The 21865-nt window shown below is 34.7% G+C and overlaps 1 protein-coding gene across 1 annotated transcript; it reads left to right on the top strand.

Annotated features, from left to right (window-relative positions):
• LOC102800622 (dual specificity mitogen-activated protein kinase kinase 6-like) lies at positions 1 to 20770 on the top strand. The gene is made up of 10 exons (XM_085502291.1): positions 1 to 585; positions 3767 to 3827; positions 11815 to 11983; positions 12129 to 12248; positions 12509 to 12625; positions 12807 to 12986; positions 15605 to 15688; positions 17335 to 17474; positions 17850 to 17895; positions 18399 to 20770. The coding sequence occupies exons 1-10, from the start codon at positions 567 to 569 to the stop codon at positions 18489 to 18491; spliced, it is 1029 nt and encodes a 342-aa protein (XP_085358417.1). The 5' UTR covers positions 1 to 566; the 3' UTR covers positions 18492 to 20770.
• Positions 20771 to 21865: the final 1095 nt, after the last annotated feature.

Raw genomic sequence — 21865 nt, forward strand, 5'->3', positions numbered from 1 at the left:
GTATTATGAATGACCACTCCGTACACCGGTCGTGAATCTTAAAAACCTGATCACAAAATTGTATACTCTGCGTAGTTTAGTCGAAAATCGCAACAGAATACTGCGAGTCTGTAGTTAAAGTTTCAATCTTAACGTCACATCCGGTGGGGACAACCCTTAGCTGACTCATTCCGGAACTAAAGGAAGAAACATCCGTAGTTACGCTTGCTCCCTGGAAATACTATTGTTTAACACGTGGATTTTGCACGATTCGAATACTGAATAGCTTGTCCGTGATTCGGTTGTGACCGAGGAATTTAGTTTAATGACTTGGTAGATTTGTGCAGCGATCGATTTAGTGGCTCGAGTTCCTGTTTCTTGATCACCGACGCGACACCGGCGTAATCAGCTGTTAGCTGTGAGAATTTGGTGTTTGTTTGCCCATCCCGATTGACATCCCCATCGGTGGTAGGCAGGTATTTTCCCCATCGCTACGTGTGTTGGGGTCCCTGCCTGCTGATGCTAGCAGGTTTTGTGCTTCGGTCAGCAGAATTCCTTGGATACGATAGAAATTCACCGAAGACAATATGTCAGCTTCCCGGACAGGTAGGTCAGACCGTTATTTGTCTTAGAGGAACTCGGAGGATGGAAGTGGGGTCAATATGGGCGTGTCGCATTTAATTTCCAAACCTCAAATCTGCTGGGTGTTGTACAGTTTCTTATGGCATATTGTACGTGTTCTCTTTTTGCCATTTTTTTTCAATAATAACTTTAGCCACACGTAGCGTTTCTAAATATGACGAAATATTACATCACGGTTTTTTAGTAACCGTGATTACATCAATGATACCAGTATACATCTAGCTTTATCATTTGTTACTTAGGCGGGGTGGGGGTGGGTGAATTACAGTATTTTACCAAGTAGTTCACAGGTCAGCTTACTCTTTTGTGATATATTATCCTAATCTACTTGCGAGTACAATCTTTTTAAACTAGTTGATGTGGTTTCACTAAATTTAAAAAACCAAAAAAAAAACAAACATTTGTTCATGTTCCTGTATTTTTGTGTCTTTTTTGTGGATGTTATAAACTTAGTATTGAGAATGTTCCTGCATACTGAAAATATCAGTTGAAATATGTCAAATCGGCACTCTAGATTAAATTTAATATGTGCTTTGAAGATTAGAGAGCTAAGGCGCATCCATGGATACTGTTATCTGAAGCAATTGTAGTATTTTTTAGTAGTAATGTTTGTTTAAAATTTATGTGACTTGAGTTCAAGTTCAAGACCTCTTTGCATTTACATAACCCACCATTTATTTTAATATGATTACATGTACCAAATTCAACATAGCCTTTAGTGTGGCTCAGTTGTCCACAGAAAAACAGCGTATTGATGGGCTGCATGATGCAATATATATTATTATTGAAAAGTATTAGATTTGGCGGGCGACTGTGGTGGACAAAATGCAACACTTTGGGTTGGGGACTTAAAAACAACACAATGAATGCATAAGCTCATTTCGCCAGATCAAATATTTTGGTACTCATCACATGGAATCCGGATATACTTGTACATATCAACGTTTTTTATTCTATTTTAATGCAAACATATGTATTGATCAATTATAAAGATCATTGCAAATCTACTGTTAGTCAGATGATCAGAACCTTGTACTAAATGTCATTAATTTCTCATGTTTGTTGCAGTGGTTTTTATTTAGCAATAACTATTTACTGTAAACAGTTAAGTTTTCACCACTAGAACTATTCTCAGTTTCATAATTTGTGTTTGTGAAGACAAAATTCCATGAAAATCATTATGACTCATTTATGAACTTCACTGCTACAGTATTGTCCAATTGTTTCTGGCTTACTAAATTTATGAAAATTTATCTTGTGAATTTAAAGCATTTGCAGTTACTATATGTCACATGATGCGTGAAATGCAAATGAAAATTCATAATTGGAGCTATCCATTATCATTCGTTAAGAATTGCACTGTATGATTGAACAGTGAATTTAGAAACTGATCGTGATAATATTTTCACATACAGGGGAGTGTCTAGTATGTAGGTGGATTTTTGATAAACGGTCAGCGTTCTTTAGATGACATCTCCTCCCTAACTGTTGAGCTAATTGATGTGGGTGTTGGTACATTGTATGTAGACATTTTCTGGGTAAATAGAAAGTGGATTTGCCCATTAAATTTTGTAAATGAGATAATTTTTCTTCAAATGGCTTCTTCTAATCAGTTTCAAAGTCAGTTCATGATGGCTGACCCTACCTGCTTGCTCAAACTATAACAATTCCATCAAGCTACTAAAAACTCTTTCAGGATTTCACTATCTGTCAAGAAGTTGTGTGAAAGATAGATATTTCTATACTTGTCTGAATTCAATTTTATTACATACTCATGCAGACAAAGTGAAAGTGAAACCATCAAACAGTCTATGTGATGTATACTCCTCAAATTCAATTTGAGATAATACGTGAAGTGTTTGATGTAAATATTATTTCATGTGGTAAATCTATATTTTTATAAACATGCAAATTTATAAACTGCTAGCAATTTTTTGTTAATAAATATGGTCGTACCTAGCACACTTGTAACGGGAATTTCCTGACACTTTGCTATTAAGGTAGAAGCCTACTCATAAATTAAAAAACCCAGAATTTATTCATTTTGCAATAAAATGTACTCCAAGACAATATAAGGATATTGACCTAAAAAAAGTTGGGGGTCACCAGCCTTTTTTTCGAGAAATTGATGGTTCTATTTTAGTGGAAAGTCCCCATTTTGACACTTGTAACACTTTTACCACAGGTTCCTATGGCAGAGTAATTATGCAATATCTCAAAATCTAACCTGGTGACATAGGCTGAAAAAATCATATATTGTTAATGATGGGGTTTTTTGTTCTATAGCAATTTTAGCAATTTTCAAGAAATATTAGAACACGTTTCTCGAAAAGCTTAACTGTAACACACAAAATAATGCTATTTCATTATTTCATGAGGCATTAGCTTCATGATTGTACATAATAAACTAATGAACCTGTTCATGCGATTTATGACCAATTTTGTCAAAAATTATGACTAGGCTTTTACCTTAAAATTAATCTTTGTGATTGATTTTTTCAAAACTCGGATGAGAGAACTCGGGATAATCTTACTAGTTTTTATATTTTGAACATCAATTGTGTTTAATATTTTACTTATTTTCAAATACAAAATGATCATAAAAGCAGGGTTATATACTATGGAGAAATTGTCATTGTTGCCATGGTAACACATTTGGGTACGCTTTCTTTTTTTAGTTTCTCTTCCACATTTATTTGATAGAACCTTTCAATTTGAAAAAATATCATTCTATTTTTATTTTAATTTCCAAATTTTTTTATAAGATCTAGTTAGTGTATTCCATTCATAGTGCTAGAATCATTCTCACCTCCCTGGAACAAGTCTTTTGGGGGCCTGGCCTTCTAACTGTCATATACATGTACATGTATGCAATGACATGTGATTAATGTGGTGTAGAAGGAATCCTAACCAACCGATATGTTATAAAAGTTTTTTATTACTCAACTAATAAATACTGTTCCAAAACAAGTAATTCCAGTATCACGGTACGTTTATATGATAGCATTAACTCTAGCGAATTAGCTCTCATAGTTGTACCTTGAGTTGACAACTTCATTTGGTACCTGTATTAAGATGCTTTATTTGAAGACCTTTCATTTCTGAAGTTATGGCCAACGTTTTTTTTCATTGTTCTATTTTTCAGGGAGAAAGAAACCTCCACGTTTTAGGGGGGAATTGAAATTCCAACCACCTGTGAGTCCACCGTAAGTAATTTTAACTTCACTATTATATTTGTTTCATTCACTACTGGCCGAAATGTCAAATACCTTGCCAACTTGAGGGGCTAAGCCATTCATTGAAAGCCTCTGATGATTATATGTGTTATTTCTCATCATAGTGTCATAGTATTTGCCACAACTTGGTCAATTTCAACAAAATGGTGACTACCTTGATCCTTAGTTTACACAACTTGTCTTGTGAAAGGGCACTTTGCCCATGCATATTGTGTTAGACACAATTACAGTAATTGTGTCTAAAACAATATTTTGGTAAGATTTGGTAATTTTTACATGGTTTTATCAATTATTTAATATTCAATACCACAACGAAAAGATACATGAGTACTGCATTGGAGTACTTGCATTGAAGGGTCAAAAAACATTCTCTTGCTCTCCATAATGAGATCCAAAATGTTTGTTTTTTTACCTTGCCCGTACCATCAAAGATGGAAGGGAAAGGTATATTAAGGGAAAAATTTTGTCCGGCGTTGTCGTCGTCGTTGTTGTTGTCGTCGTCGTTAATAATTGTTATTGTGTGCATAATAACTTTACTAATTCTATTCCAAACTTTATCAAACTTGGTCACCTTATTCATCAGTATAAAGTCTTCCCTGAGTTTGAACAACAGATGTCCTGTATGAAAATATCATGCACAAATTGAGAAAATATGATAAAATATTTTGACTGTTTCTACTTGACTGATCACTGGTGATACACATCAAAGGTCACTGATCTCAGTGGAAATATGCATTGTTGTATGTGTTCAATGAAGCAAATGATTTATCTTGTAATAATATCCTTGGTATTGTATCTCAGAATCCCATACTGGGTTTCAAAACCAACTCATGGAGAGATTGCACAGTCTGATACACATTTGCAAACCTACCAATAAAATCTTTACAGAAAACAAGATGTCAGAAAATCAATATAAGCACTCCTATGAACTGGGTGTCTAACTTTGATCAAGATCTGAAGCTAATAGAAAATCTGTTTAGTTCAAAGTTATCAAATCAAAAACAATACATAAAAAATACATTAAAAGCAAAACATTTCATCCACATTTTAAAAAGAAAATTATTTTAAAATATATGTATTCTGTATTTGACAAACAGTTCATTCGACAAATGAAAACTCACAGGAATATGTTTCAGCTATTAGAACAGAATGATAGAGTTTTTATAATACTAGTTTAAAAACGCACTTCAAAGATTGCAGTGTTTGAAGATGTAGATTCTCAGGAGGCAACAGTACTGTTGACTTCTTCCTCTACTGGACACCAACTATTTACTGTGGAATACTTTATTTTCGCTGGAATAAATTTTCGCTGAAAAGGCTTTTTAGGCGTTTTGTGTGGAATTTATTTTCACTGATTTTTGATGAGTTTAATGTGAAATATAGGAAAAAAAGTATATTCGCTGGATTTTATTTTCACGGAAACATCCCTTCAGCAAAAAAAAATTCCAAGCGAAAATAAAGTATTCTACAGTAAGTTGATTTGCATACAAAGCAGAGCTTGCAACATGATAGCTATTCATAAAAGGAGTTTTTTTTTACTTTTCATATAATACAGTAGTCACACAATGAGGCAGTTCATATTTGTCTCAGTGAATCATTAATTTTTGACAGACACCTGTACAAAATACTTGGACTAAAGCCAGCTAAATTTTTCTGTTATCTTGCATGTTTTATGAATCTATTTACATCTAAATGCAGCACTTTTTGTTTGCAATGAGACATTTGTTTTTATTCTAAAATATCTGAATTACTTTGAATAAAGCTGGAAATTATGTTCCTTAAAATAATTAAACAAATAAGGCATGTTTTTGTAAGATATTTACATCTTTTAAGGACATTCGGTAGACTGATTCCCCACTGTTGGTTCAACCCCAAAACTTGTTTGTATTCAAAATTAATTATGACAATGCATATTTATATTGAAACAAACTATGATAAAGGGAATTATATTATATAACAAAGGGCAAGGTCACCAGAGTTCAACTATGTTTTTGCCCTGATACTGTACTGCTCTATTAGAAGCATATTTTCAATAATATCACATATACATCCAAAGTGCTTTTATTCCAAAAATATTACTCATTTTGATCATAGAAATAACTCTAAATGCTACTACCGTAATAGAGCAAATACCATATATTAGAAAAAACAAACCAATTTATTCAGTGGCAAATTTTATGGGTTAGTCCACTGAAAAAATAAAAATATATTGATTATAGCCTTATTGCATAGGTCAACAACCATTACAAATCTAATAATGTAACCTTTGCACCATGGGAACATAAATCATTTTGTTGGTCCCTTTAAAACAACTTTGAATTGTAAAGGCTGAAAATGAAATAAATTTAAACTTTTTTTTCATTTTCTTGTGTAAACATTACACAGAATTCAAGCTATTGTGTGATACACTGATACAATGAAATAATTTCATGATCTGGTATTTTTGGGTTGGTCAATTTATTATTGTACACAAATTTTTTTTGGGGGGTGGGGTGGAGATTGTCTCATCTATCTATCTATCTTTCTATGGATTTTTGAAATTATTTTAAAATCATACATAATATTAACAATCAATATAAATTTATATACAACTAATTTTAAAAATGATTGATGATTTTCATAATAGATTTATGCTTTTTGTAAACTACCATACCTATATGTACTTTCTGTTACTTCTGAGACATTGATGTTACCACTGTTTAGTTTTTTTTAAATAAATAACACTCTTTGAATTGTTTATACAAATAAGACGTTAAACATGCGTATATATGATTTTTGTACAATGTGCTGATGTTAGTGATTGAAACTGAAGGAAATATTAAAAGGTATAGAGGCATTCATGCCATCCATCTAGGTGGCCTTCATGACCTTTTTTGAATTTTGAGCCTTGTATTTGTATCTTTCTCATGTCAAATTACAATGTAAGACACCTATACTTGAATACAGAGAATTGTTAACACGTTCTAATTGTTTTGATATTAACGTATATCGTTAATACCTGGGTATATTGAATTATTGTTCTTGTGAAATCGGCAACCCAGTATTAAAACTACTTTTAACAGTTCTGCTAATAAAATCAGCAGCCACATAAATTATTGCAAGTGGAAGCAACACGACAGGCAACTGTGGTATTTTTTGTGTGTGTGTCAACTATTCGTAAATGCGAACGTGAGATGTCAAACGTCATCCATTTTTTTCGCACGTAGACAGCCAATGATCGTCAGTGTGTTATTTGTTTTTAATTCAATAAATGTGAAAAAAGTAAGATTGTTGAGGTATGAGTATCACTAATTACTCACTGTACAATCAAGATGTACATTATTTTTATTTCTCGTCAAAATCTTGTATGTCAATGAATGATGTACTGAAAAAACTATGTCGATTTGGAGAAATTAGGCGCAGTAATTTGAAACTTTTGACACTATGATGAATGAGGACTAATTTTACAACATGTACCAGACATTAGACAGCACATCAGTCTCTTTGATGTTTGCCACAGTTGTGTGAACCTGTAATATTTATTAGCCTATATATATCAGGTCTAATAACACTTTTATTTGTAAAGTGAAACAATTCAGCAACAAGTACATGCACTATAAATTACTGTAAAAGGATTAATTATTCACTGGGTTTTAATTTAGCTTATTTCGCTGACTGGAAAATGCGCTAAATTAAAACCCAGTGAATATGTAAAATTTAGCATAGAACACATTATTAGTCCCCGTTCGGACGCTGTCCGAAAACGGGGACTTATGTTTTGCCCTGTGTGCGTCCGTCCGTGCGTCCGTCCGTCCGTGCGTCCGTGATCACCTGTATCTCGAACATGCATGGACCGATTAAGTTCAAACTTCACTCATACATCACACATTATATGGGACATATGCACATGCATTTTTTTCATGATCCAATTAACGATAGCCGAATAGCGGCCATTTTAAGGCCGAAAATGCATCAAAATCGCACATTTTCACCATTCCGGACCCGGATCTCAGTTATGCATGGACGAATTTTGTTCAAATTTGGTACATACATTAAACATAATAGGACCTTGATGCACGTCATTTTTTTTTTTGGATCAGGTTCGAAATGGCCGACTGGCGGCCATTTTGTTTTAAAGAATTCAGTTCTGGATCCGTATCTGAGACATGCTTGGATTGATCGAGTTCAAACTTCACACACACAAGGTACATCATGTCACAAATATGTATGTGCATTTGTTTCATGATCTCATTAACGATAGCCAAATGGCGGCCGCTTTAAGGCCGAAAATGCATTGAAATCGCACATTTTCACCATTCCGGACCCGGATCTCAGTTATGCATGGACGGATTTCATTCAAATTTGGTACATACATTAAACATAATAGGATTTTGATGCACGTCATTTTTTTTTTCGGATCAAGTTCGAAATAGCCGACTGGCGGCCATTTTGTTTTAAAGAATTCAGTTCTGGATCCGTATCCGAGATATGTCTGGATTGATCAAGTTCAAACTTCACACACACAAGGTACATCATGTCACAAATATGTATGTGCATTTGTTTCATGATCTCATTAATGATAGCCAAATGGGGGCCGCTTTAAGGCCGAAAATGCATTGAAATCGCACATTTTCACCATTCCGGACCCGTATCTCAGTTATGCATGGATGGATTTTGTTCAAATTTGGACCTTAATGCACGTCTTTTTTTTTTTTCGGATCGAGTTCGAAATGGCCGACTGGCGGCCATTTTGTTAAAGAATTCAGTTCTGGATCCGTATCCAAGACATGTCTGGATTGATCAAGTTCAAACTTCACACACACATGGTACATCATGTCACAAATAGATATGTGCATTTGTTTCATGATCTGCTTAACAATAGCGGAATGATGGCCATTTTAAGGCCAAAAATGCATCAAAATCACATATTTTCACAATTCCAGAACCGGATCTCAGTCATGCATGGATGGATTTTGTTCAGATTTAGCACAATGTGTTGTACATATGCAGGTGCATTTCGGTCATGATCTGCTTTGAATGTATATGTCACTCAAATATGAACGGAACGGGGACGTGTCATAGACAATGACTTGTCTAAATGATAAATTGTGAATTTAAAACACCATTGAATATGCCTGAAATGGCAAATCAGCGAAATTTAAACCCAGTGAAAATTAGTTCTTTTACAGTATATATTTGGGACATTTCTAGTGATACTGGATATCAATCATTGCGATGATCGTAAAAAGCATAAACCAATTGTTTCATATCATTGGGGGGAGGTACATGTATGTAGAACCCCCCACTCATTTATGATTTCTGAGAAAACTGTAAAGAAAGTTGTAAATAGAGATACAAGGAAACAAATCCAATCGTGATGAATCATAGGTCAAAATTTGCCCTCAAACTTTGTACTACTATCTTATCTAAACTTCATCTTAATTACTAAATGTATCGGCTCACACCCTTAGTTATTAGTTTCAAGTGATGTATAAATTCATGCTTGTGTAATTTTAATAGCTGGACAACTATACTCTGAAATTTCAAAAGTTCCTGTTACCTAATTAATTATTTCTTTTATTTAATAATCAAGTGTTGTACGTTTAGTAGGATGTTTAATTTTTCACATGAAAAATCAAAAATACCATGTACAGTGTATATACACCTCTGTTGCAGATGTGTTCGTAATAGAACAAATATTTGGATAACATTCTTTGTAATGTTCAACCTTTTCGCAACCAATTCCTTTTTTTCATCACAAATTCACAAAATAGTCCTGTTTATAGTTTGCACTTTTTTTTCAGAAGATTGGGACAAAAAATTGTTTAGAGTAAAAAGTGAAAATTTACTCGAATAAAAAAGCGCAGACAAATTTGGGCAAGAAAGTCTGGGGGTGAAATGGTTAGAGGTTGACACATGACTTGATACAAGTTACCATAGTGATAATATTTCATGTAAATTGGAAATGTGTTTCACACTTAATTCTTGGTCAGAGTACTGGTATTGTGGGGAAAATGTTTTCACTGTGACTCACTGCATAGCCTCAAACACATTCTATTTAAAAATCAGGAACAATTCAGAAATCCTTTATTTTTGTTATGGTAAGGACTTCAACTAAAGTACATACATATGTACACATTTAAGGGAGGAACTGACATCAGGAAGTCTATGCAATCACTGTTGAAAACATATCTACCCTATTTTGCTCTGTAAAACATACTGGTACATCTCTATAAGAAGTACATTTGTATTCATTCTACGCTTGCGCATTAACACATTGCTTGTGTCAATTGCTAAAAGCCTCCACGCAAATACCAAAATAAAATTACCAGGTATATGTTGTTTCTTAGAGTCATAGATTTCTTCTGAGCCTGTCTGAGTTTCTAATTTTAGACTGATTTGAAAAGTCAAATCTATTTTACACACAGTTGTGTTCAGCCTTGTACCCTCAAGTACAGTGCCTCATCAAGATTGTGAGACTGGGAAGCAGAATTTGGCCTTGCCACAATCCTAGCTGGTATTATCATAATTTGTAAATTTTGTGACTAATACATGTATGTGTGATAACCCTTCCTTATCTATTATTTTTTGCCCTGTTTTTTTATAATTTCTATCTGCCGAGGTATGTATGGGTGCCTCAAAACAGCATTTGCTACCGCAGTTGCGACTCACCAAAGTGGCAGCAAAGGTGCTTTGCCTCGGCCGCAAAGCTCTTGTAGGACCATGCTCTTACCTAGTAGCAAAGTGCTGATGATTCGATGGCCGTTTATCATCTATCACATGGTGACGCGCTACACGAAATAAAAACATTCTCAGGGGCGGATCTAGGATTCTAGAATAGAGGGGGGGGGCGATAAGTTGGCCGAAGGCCAAGTTGGCGAGCGCCGATGGCGCGAAGCCCTGTTGGTTGTTAAAAATACATTCATTGAAATCAAACCTTTTCGTAAATAATTTTCCAAATTATTCAATCGTCACAATGTCTAAAACTAACGCATTTACAGCGCATAATAGTATCGTATCGTGGAGGAGATCACTTTCCCGGCCAAGCGGTTCTATATAAAAGTCCAAAGCTGCCCAGGTCGACGTCCCCTGGGATAAAACAAAGTGCTGCATATGGAATGGCTTCCCAAACTAGTTTCACTTCGGGCTTTGGGTTACTGTTTTGTTTTACTATTTGAACTAATAGTTATATTTAGGCATTGAATTAAAATTCTGATACATAAATGCGTACCAACAAGCCTAGTAGTAGGGGAAAATGAACAATACCGCAACAACTATTTTTATTTTTTCGTATATAACGAGTACAAATATATCTAAAATCATGATATTCATAATTACTTGTCAGTAAAACCTGTCAAAATCGACCATGATAGGAATAGGTGACGACGCCGATCATTTGTTTATATCCGGGGTTATACTGCCAGACACAATGTGATGCGTGGGGGTCTGGTGTGAAAAAACTTACAGGCCGACTATTTACTAATTTGACTGATTATTCAACGACAGCAACTGTCAATCATTCATTAAATGTAGATAGTCCTAATCTTTTGTTTATGTGTATAGTTACTGATTTGAGCTATGTAAAGTGAAATAAACAATTCATTTCTGGTGACGAGGCTTGTTGGAATCCGAATTCAAGTCGGGTATTCTAGTATGCACAGTCCATTCTAAAGTCTATGCTGCAATGTTTAATAAATATATTCACAGACATAAATGACGTTGCGTAGAGTAGAGTAGAGTCTCTGGTCTCTGAGCGATCACTTTTTACCTCAGACAACTAAGAGAACTGTATATTCAAATAATATTTATGTTGATTGTCCTTGCATCATGAACCACATGATTAATTTGAAACTGTGTAGTGAAAATTTAAGACTACAAAGCCAAGAGGCAATTGTCTTTGTGGCCTCTGGAAATTTTGAGCTCTGTATGTGCTTGTTGTATATATTCTAATTAAATGTTCACTGTGTTTTCTCTTCAGAACTCCAGAAAACTTACCTGCTGATAACAAAGCCTCAATCACTGTTGAGGGGAAAAATTTCCTTGTTAGGGCGGATGATCTGAAGCCGATATGTGAACTAGGACGTGGTGCTTACGGTGTGGTGGAAAAAGTAAAACATGAACAGAGCGGCACTGTAATGGCAGTAAAGGTACAACTAAAATATGTGTTAATTAATATTGCAATTCATGAAGTACATGTGTTTAACAGGTCGATGTAAACAATTTTAATCAGTTTCAACATTTGTGATACAATGAATGGCATATTGAATGTTTTTCTAATGTTTTTCTGTTTAGAGAATAAGAGCGCAAGTCAACAGTAAAGAAGATAAGCGTATTGTAATGGACATGGATGTAGCCATGCGAAGTTCACTGTGTCCATTCACAGTCACCTTCTATGGTGCTATGTTTCAAGAGGTACCGTTTATCATCACATTAGTTTTCATCCCAACATAAATACTGTAAACTGCTTTATTTTCACAAATTTTCTCACTACATTTTGTAGTATTGAACATTTCTCTGGGGTTCTGAGACACCAAGTGAGTTTTGTTGGTACATAGTGCATTCTGTGAAAAATAAAAGTACTTGCAAGTGCTGCTAATCATTGGGTCATAAGTTTTGAATGTACCTGGATTTTTTTTAACATACTGTAATCTCATGGTATTTTCTCATTGCAGGGTGATGTGTGGATTTGCATGGAAATATTAGACACCTCACTGGACAAGTTTTACAAAAAAGTTTATGAGAAAAATGAGACAATCCCGGAGGAAATTCTTGGATTTGTTGCATATTCTGTGAGTATTATTTCTATACCAGTTATATGATCCTGCTTGTACATTACACATATAATTGTGGTTCTCGGGAAATGTCACATCCATACAGCCATTCAGCAACTCCCATTTATTCTTATTCTTTGCTGCCTCACACCTCCTCCACATCATAATTTGTTTTTTTGTTTTTTTTTCTACCTGTCAGATTGTCAATGCTTTACACTATCTACACACACAACTTAAAGTTATTCATCGAGATGTGAAGCCATCCAATGTTCTTATAGACCGAGCTGGTCATGTCAAGATGTGTGACTTTGGGATCAGTGGACACCTTGAAGATTCAGTTGCCAAGACGATGGATGCTGGATGTAAGCCGTACATGGCAGTAAGTGTACAACACATAGAAATTGTATTGTTGTTATTGAGCAAATCATCTAACTACCGGTAAGTGCCCGGTCGTTGAAAATCAGCGGAAAGGTCAGGTCTGCTCACTTCTGTTTTCTTGTCATTATGTTTGTATCATTTTTTATATGTAGCTGTCAAAATAAAACATTCATGTGGGTATACCCAACAAATTTTTATATAAAATATTCTTCTGCAATTAGAAAAATTTGCAAGATTTTGCTAATTTTCGCCAAAGTTAATTTTGATTCAAATAGACAGTATATGATATTAGAGATATCAAAAATTGAAATTATTAATCTGCTGATTTTAAAATGCCATATACTATTTTATAACGGTTATGACATAAAATTGTTGAAGGTGATCTCATATTCAAACATGCGAGTCAAACCTACGAAAACCCAAACCGCCCTAAACCGCCCAAACAAAACTCAGTTTTGCGATTTGGAAGTTTAAACAATAGACAGTGCAGTTCAGGACGACCGCACGAATTTGCATAAAAACTGCGGTTCGAACCGATCTCATTCACACCTCATTCAAGCTGTTGTTTATTTTTAGGATTGACAGAGTTTACATTGCTTTTTGAAGACTAGATAGTTGTCTCTAAAATGTGTCGATTTATTGGTGTACACACGGTTATTAAAAAAGACTGTGGTGTACAGTAGTCATTTTACCGTGTGTCTTGCCTAAAAAAAACACTCTTTCATATATCGGTGAACAGCGTGCTGAATACATTGTTTTGTTTTGATAAACTGTTATGCTTGAGTCACAAATTGAGCAGAGGACGTGAATCAGACTTTTCATTGGGCTGGACAATTGATATGTGTCTCTGACAGCTAATAAGTATCAGAAGACGAACATTTGTTGATACAAAGTTGCACTTGAGACTTACGCTACTGTGTTCAAGACTTTACTACTGTTGCGCGTTCAATTTTCAAAAAGTTCATTCAGGAGTGCGGCATCGCAAAATCCGGGAAAACAAATGCAGCGTACGCCATGAAAATTTATTTCGATTTGCTGCACATCGGTTATTTGCAGTTTTTCTTATTCAATTGCCAGTGACACGAAGTATCAAAACAGAAAATTAAATTAAATGGACTCGAGCTGATTATTTAAGGCTATTCATCTGCAGACGAGACTGCTTATAAAAAACGAACCCTGACCTCTGAAAATACCTTATTCAGAGAGTGCCTTATGTACCTAAGACCGTCGCCCAAGGCGACACAGTGCATGTTGCGATATCGCAATCGATGCATGCTGGGTGACAAGGAGAAATTCTGATTGAGGTAACCAAGATGGCTGCGTTGAGTGCATGATTTTCTGCGGTGTTTAAAAACAACACCTCGCTGCCTACTTCGCCCACAGTCCCTCAAGGCACTGTGCTTTGATGTATTTTCTAAAATAATCGTTTATTTTTAATTTACCGGGGGTTCGAAATGTGTGCATTTTGTCACAGCGTTAGCCCCGACTTTAGTTTTGACACAGTGATAGAGGGACTGTGGTTTTCAGATGTCTTCGTAGAAAACAATGTTGCCATTATCGATTTAATACTTTCATCATATTTTGATAAATCGCAGTCTCACAGACTTTACAAACTTAACCAAAAAATGTGTTCTATGAATTTATGAACTGACATGGACACAAAACTGACCGTACTTGTTACGGACAAAATGTACCAGTTCGCTCCATGGATAAACATATTTTACTGACTATGCCAAATATATATATAACGTAAGTAATTTATCCTTAGAAGCTGCTCATTAAAATTCTAGTGCATTTTTTCCCTGTTCTGTTTCAAACATTAATTTATCATATATATCACAATAGAGAGGGTTTATGGTATCACTTGATTCTCATTTAATGACAAAATATAACAAACCATCACGTCAGTAATTAATTCCAGATAAATTGAATAACAATAACAATTGTTCTGACTTGTACCAAAGTGTAAGTTGTGAGAAACTGATTATTATTACCAATCACAGAAATAAATGAATATAATTTTCATCACACTTATAAATGACATGATGTAAATAGATTTGTGAAACAAATGCAAGTTTGTTTTTTATTAGCATTTACATGTACAAGACTTGCAAAGAAAAAAAATCGCTGCTGTAATTCTTAACACTTCAAAATATAACACTCAGTATGAACATGGAGCTCCATAGTATACATCTTAATTTTTTTCCTACTGAAACCAGGCTGAAACAGTATTGTAAGAAAAACCTAGGTTTCCCTAGGTCTGTCTTCTTTGTTCTCTGTTGTTTGTTTTCAGTAGGGGCGTTAATGGGCAGTTAATCCAGAGATTAGGTTCAAACCTACTACTAATTTGCATATTGTAGGTCTAGTAGGTCTGAATAGGGCAGAAAAGGGCAGGCCGGGTTAACCCAGGTTTGACCCAGGTGTTTGAATATGAGATCACCCCTTATATCTTTATACACATATGTAGATATGATGTGCAGACAAAATAAATAGGAAAAAGATTGGATACTTCCATTCTTGACAAGTGCATTCTGGGTAGTATGTGATATGTGCTTTTATACATACATGTAACATAACTGATTGCGTTAGTAATAATGTTTTTGTGTTCTTAATTCTCAGCCAGAACGAATTGATCCTGAAATAACACAGAATGAAAAAGGCTACGATATTAAATCTGATGTCTGGAGTTTGGGTATCACTATGGTGAGTATTCTGATGTGCTGTCTTGATAAACCTGTAGGTTCTGTGAGAGTGTCATCACTGAATATATCAGGGTTAAGTTTCAGAAAATACTGCTACTGACAACACAGACTTAACACCCAGGAAATGTGGCAGTGGTGGAATTCAATGGATTAGTGACTGACATTTCAGGGTACATGTATTATAATTGACATAAAGGACTCCTCACTAGATGGTGTATTTTCGAGGCGAACATCCGGGCGTTTTCATCGCCTGGCAACTATCACGGTGAAAAAAAAGACGGAAAACTCTCAGAAAACTCTTCTTTGGGATAGTTGTAGAGACTCCCCTGACACAGGGTAACAAGATTACCCCTATATATATATATATATATAAATTTGGTTTATTTAAAAGTTTGTGCTGCTTTTTTGACTTTAGCTGTTTTCACAGGCTCTTTGAACGGTGTTCCACAGCAGCTTGTGCAGAGCCCATAGAAATACATGCTACAGTGGTGCACGTCTTAGCAACATAGAACGTTCCAAGGATACTTTGTTTCCTAATTATATATACCAGTCCCCTGTCTCTGTAGTAATCAGTACATCAATTTCAGCGTTCATGCTATGGCACCTTGATCATTTGTTTTTCTGTCTTTAAAAATTCACAGAGCTTGGGGAATATGTTGACAGATAGACACCGTGCTTGTACATATGTAGATTGTATTTGCCAGTTGATATGGAATTTCATTAAATCATGTTTAACAAACCAGCCGAACCCATTCATTTTGGTTTTTATTGGGTTATTAAAGTACAAATTATGTGTTGTCATTTGATCCAATTTTTTGCTTGCTGCGAGATCCCACATTATGTGTGAAATTGAACATAAAAACAGTACAAACAAAAGTCATAGTGGCGTTAAAACGTTGCACATTCAACAAGTGTGAAAGTATTTTTTGCACATTTCCATGTTTACTGCAGCTGCATGTAGTGTTCAAACATCAATACAGTGCATTAGTAAGCAAAGTTGTTAGTCAGTGAGCAATGTTGCTTTCAGACAAGCTTCCAGTATATTGACAGTGTACGAAAACAATAAACCAACCAGTATGTCAATATTCCTGTAATTATATACCAGATAGGTAACTTTGCGATATGAACAATATCTGATATCTCTATCAACTCCGGGGGCAGGCTTAAAACAGTGAAATTATTGTCCATCTGTCCTCTTGAGAGGTGTTATCTCCGGGTTTTACCCATCTTGACTATAAAACTATGCACTATAATTTATTTAGAATATTCCATTGGGGAAACAGTTTGTGGAAATTTTAGAATAAAATTGTAATAGGAATAAAGTCAAGTTTCATACGTGTGGAACAACTGCTTTTCGTATTGTGTAAGAAAAACACAAATATGACATTCTGTTCGTTGACGAAATAAAAGTATCCCAATGTCATATTCTCCTCTAAAAAAATCAGCATCTTGACATTGATCTATAAAAATAAGTTCAAAATCTAATCATTCAATTTTTGTGGCAGTCGTTCGGCCCACACCTTTCACATAAAATGGTGTGAAATTGCAGGAATGTAAAAGACTGCAGATTGAATAAGTATATTTTGTGAGACTAGTGTTATAAATCTAATGTTCCATTAGATTGTAACTCTTCCTTTGTTTCTTCAGATTGAGTTGGCGACTGGTAACTTCCCGTACGCCTCATGGGGAACGCCGTTTGCGCAGTTGAAGCAAGTTGTAAAGGAGCCATCACCAAAGTTACCAGACGGCATTTTTTCACAGGAGTTTGTCAACTTTACAGAACTATGGTAAGTTGGTTCATTATTGAAGACGTTTTTCTGACCTGTCTAGGGGATGCTAAAAGGTAGAGGCTTCCTCAACTGAGGCATTTTCTTTGATGTGACACCAATTCTTTAGAAGTTTCAACCATACGTACATTTATGTAGCTTTTTCGAAGAAATGATTTGATGCAATAATACAATTCAGTAAAATACTGTGTCTGTAAACAAGACGTGTAATTTACAGAGAGATCCCGAGTCTCTAGGTCATGTGACTTCAGTCAGGTCACATGATCTCATTCAGGTCATGTGACTTCAGTCAGGTCACATGATCTCATTCGGGTTACATCAGTCAGGTCATGTACTCTTATAGTAATGTATTGCTTTCATTCTTTGTCTTTATAGCCTTAAAAAGAACTTCAGGGAAAGACCTTCATATCCATCACTTTTGGTAAGTTGTCTCACTTATATATCTGTAGTTTCCTCCATCTTTTGCTCACCTGCTGTAATAATATTTGCAATGAAGAACATATATTTATCGAGTGTAGTACAGTTGTTCTGTTATACTGTAAGACCAATATTAACCAAACTCTGTGTCAGTCAAAATCATGCCTAAACTATCGTACACCTTTTCCATATAGAAAAAATTTCTATTAAAGCTGAATTTTCTAGCTTCTTTCGGTGTTCAATTTACATATGTATTTTATTAGTAAGCAATACATGTTCATTTCAGAAAAGAATTTGTTTGATGGTAAATCACCCTACAATTTGCAATAATTATTTTCTTCCTAAGCCAACACGCAATGTGGGACAGTGCTGCCAAATGTTTATATCTCCCTCTGTAGTTTGATTTTAATGATTCTTTTGTTTTCAAACGCAAGTTCATTGAGCCAGTTTAAACAGAATACTATATAGTTTGGTTTTAGTGATTCTTTTGTTTTTTCAATATTTCAGAAACATGAGTTCATTGCACCATATGAAAGCAAAACTGTTGATGTTGCAAGCTACGTGCAGAGAATACTGGTACCAGAACCAGACAATCAATAAGTTGGCCAATATATATATTAAACTCAGGATGCTATTTTTATTACAATGTATGTCGAGTAACAATTTTAGAAACAATTTATATCATGTAACCAAATGGGAGGGGGGATAACAAGGAAATGTTTTTTTTATTTAATTATTATGACCTGCCCATATGGGTGTAACCAAGTATTAAATCATGTTGATGTGGGCAATTTGGATTCATCCATTATAGGTTTATGGGGATGCAAGGGTACAGCCACGTGAAGGGGCAAATGCAAGTTTAATATAGAAATGGTTTTTTTTATTCTTATTTTATATGAGAGTTATGTGAACAGCAAAATATCCTTTTCTGCGATAATATGAAATACCCTTATCCAGTATTTACAGAATTTTGAGCACATGTCCATGCTGTAATTTCATATATTTGGTTTTTTCTTTTGTAGTATAGTTACCGACATAGCAGAATATTCTCCCTTAATTGTTTTCTTCTTCTTCATGATATGTATAATCCATTATTTATACCACAGTACCGGGTATAATAAATTCTGAAACGCTTGACAACAACCCCCCTCCCCTCCCACCTCCAGTGCATTCTTTGTTATCAAATACACGCGTTTAGTTTTTTCCATGACACTACTTTTAATATTATACACACACCACTTTTATATTCATTTCATCAACTTTGAACTCGCTTTACTCTCATAAGTATTAGGGGCTGACGTAAAGTGAAAAAATCATGGACAAGTAGGCAGCTAAAAGTTGAAAAAAAAAATTATGTTTCTTTATTATCGAGGTCTTTAACTCTTAGAAACTTTCTCAGAATAAACTAGCATCGTTTTTCCCCCATTTTTGATACAGGCCTGTAATGGAAATCCCACACTGTTACATTTGACATGCATGTTTTTTTCGTGATTGTTTTTAAGTTTCTTGTATTTGTGACATCAGTTTGGTATTTATGATTTTAACATTAAGTAAATTTATGTCCAGTATAAAGCTAACAGTATTCTGATTTCTGTATTTGCTCCATTAGATGTGTATGAACTGAGATTTGCATTTATTGTATACAGTATACATTGTATACAGAACATTATAATATGGCCTTTTTTTTAGACACATCTCTGCCATGTTGTAAGATGCATACGATGCTATTTAGTAGAGCAAATGTGGTATACAAAATTATAGCAGGACTTACCAGTACCAAAAATTGCTGTCATTTCCCATATATTTCTGTAATTTATATTCTAATTTTAGTCGGAATTGACACAGCACGGTAGTACTTGCAGATTATAGTGACCAATAATGCTTTAGCAAAAAATGAAGAAATTCTACAGTTTTTATAAAAAGTGACAAACGTGGGATTGACGCTTGTTTGTAAACCAATGGTCCAAGTTTGAGATATACTTTTTATTGTATTTGTTTGTTGGACAACATTTAGAAAAAGAAAAAAACAAGCAATATTAAACTGCTTTAGTCTTCCTAGATAAGTACTACAGATAAATTGCTGCTGAGGAGATCTTGTGGAGAGTGAGAGTACCAGGAGACTTGTTTTTGCCCCTCAAATAGGTAGCATTCTCCCCCATCATCATGTCCACTGTTCCCATGATCTACTACTATGTAATCATAATATTTGGAACGGTGGATTTGATGACAGGGGAGAATGAAACACTATTTGAGGGGAAAAACAAGTCAGGTGGATGCTCTCAACGTTATCTCAGCAGCTATTTGCGTCTATCTATTGCAATGAGATGAACACATTTGGATTTTTGTAGCATCAGAGGAATTTGTAAATAGACTTGATATGAAATATTTCCAGTGTAATGTTATAATGCATGTGGTTATTCGTATTGGGTCATTTTAAAGCGGGGGAATCGTCACCTGTGCATGCGTCAGATGGCCATAGTATGTCATTTTTTACAAACAAGCGTCAACCTGTGCATTTTTAGCATGTGTTGTTATCGTCGCTTGGAACTAAATTCCTGCGCAGGTGACGACCCTCCCGCTTTAAACACCACAGTAGTGTCATTGCATGCTTTTTTGTGTAAATAGACGATGTAATTGACACTCATTGTATACGTCTGGTGTATTGGACATTGGTGTGACTGTATATCCATGCAGTGAACAGCCAAATTATTATCATTAACTAGTCCAATTGCTAAGTGTCTCTTACCGGTAGTTATGTTGCAGAATGGAGAGACACTAAAAGCCGCAAAATTGAACTATATTTCAATGCACTTCCTTGACAAAGTTTATTGCTTTTTTTCAAATGAAACAAATTTTGAATAAAATGTATTTACACTGGAGACCAAGTATTTTGTGTCATATTAGGGTTGCTTTGATGTTTTTAATATTGTTCAGGATCATACAGACATAATTGAAGTTTTGTGTTAATACACAAATTGGCTGACTAACCTAACCCTGGTAACTTTATTCATTAACCGTGCACATTATGAAGAACTTTTGTGGCTCTGCCAAATATCAGTGGAGGAATAAATATCATCCTGTGGTTTCAATAAACCAGTCAATGAAAGACAGTCATCCACTGACACTGTGGGTGAATAACATCTGAATTAGTATTTTACAGGTGCGCTATTTGAGATTTCTATTGGGAAACTAGCATGATTCCACAATAGACCATGTACACTGTATACGCAATAATGAGGTCACAAGCAAAATAAACAAGTTAAACGGTGTTGTTCCCCTTGCAATTCTAAGTACCAAGGCGCGATATTCCGGTAGCTTCCTCCAAATATTGCATAAATCAATAAAAACATAAGCAATTTTTTTTTCTTCTAATTTTATTTTTTTTGACAGAAAATGTGAAATATATTCAGCTGATATAGACAATGGTAAAGGTATGAAAATTACATGATAAAAAGTGATCTAATCTAGTTTGGGTCAAGCACTCTCAGCGAGTTTGTTGTGAGCTTCTGTACTTCAGTAATGAGCTTCAAGATGTATAACACATGTACAATTGAAAAACACAGTGGGTACACAAAATATTGCTATACAGGAAAAATAAAAACATTCGCAGAGCAAATTCTACTGGATCATTTCATTTGGTTTTGCTAGTGTTCTTTGTAGAGGCAATTCAGTGAGACTTCAAAGCTATATTTGACCACAATTTTGAGCTGCTACTTATATCATGCAGATTGTGTGAAAAGCCCCACTTCAAATAATAATATTTACCAGTACATTAATACAAAAGGCACGGAATATTAAAAACAATCAACTGAATTTAAAATATGAAAATGGTATCAAACTGGAATCAAGAGGTTTGTTTTTTCCCCTCAAATAGTTGGAATCAAGAAATTGGCTCTCATAAATCAAACATATTGCAAGAATTGATTGTTTGTGAGGGACCTCTGTTCTAAATATTTTTGTTTTTAAATATTCAA

Source organism: Saccoglossus kowalevskii, chromosome 8 (assembly GCF_978046115.1).
Source record: "Saccoglossus kowalevskii chromosome 8, keSacKowa6.1, whole genome shotgun sequence".
NCBI lineage: Eukaryota > Metazoa > Hemichordata > Enteropneusta > Harrimaniidae > Saccoglossus > Saccoglossus kowalevskii.

Excerpts from the sequence above, each read along its gene's own strand:
- LOC102800622 (XM_085502291.1), top strand. Across the intron at positions 12,249-12,508 it reads ATGGTGCTATGTTTCAAGAG|GGTGATGTGTGGATTTGCAT; the intron begins GTACCGTTTATC and ends TTCTCATTGCAG. Across the intron at positions 17,896-18,398 it reads CTTCATATCCATCACTTTTG|AAACATGAGTTCATTGCACC; the intron begins GTAAGTTGTCTC and ends TCAATATTTCAG.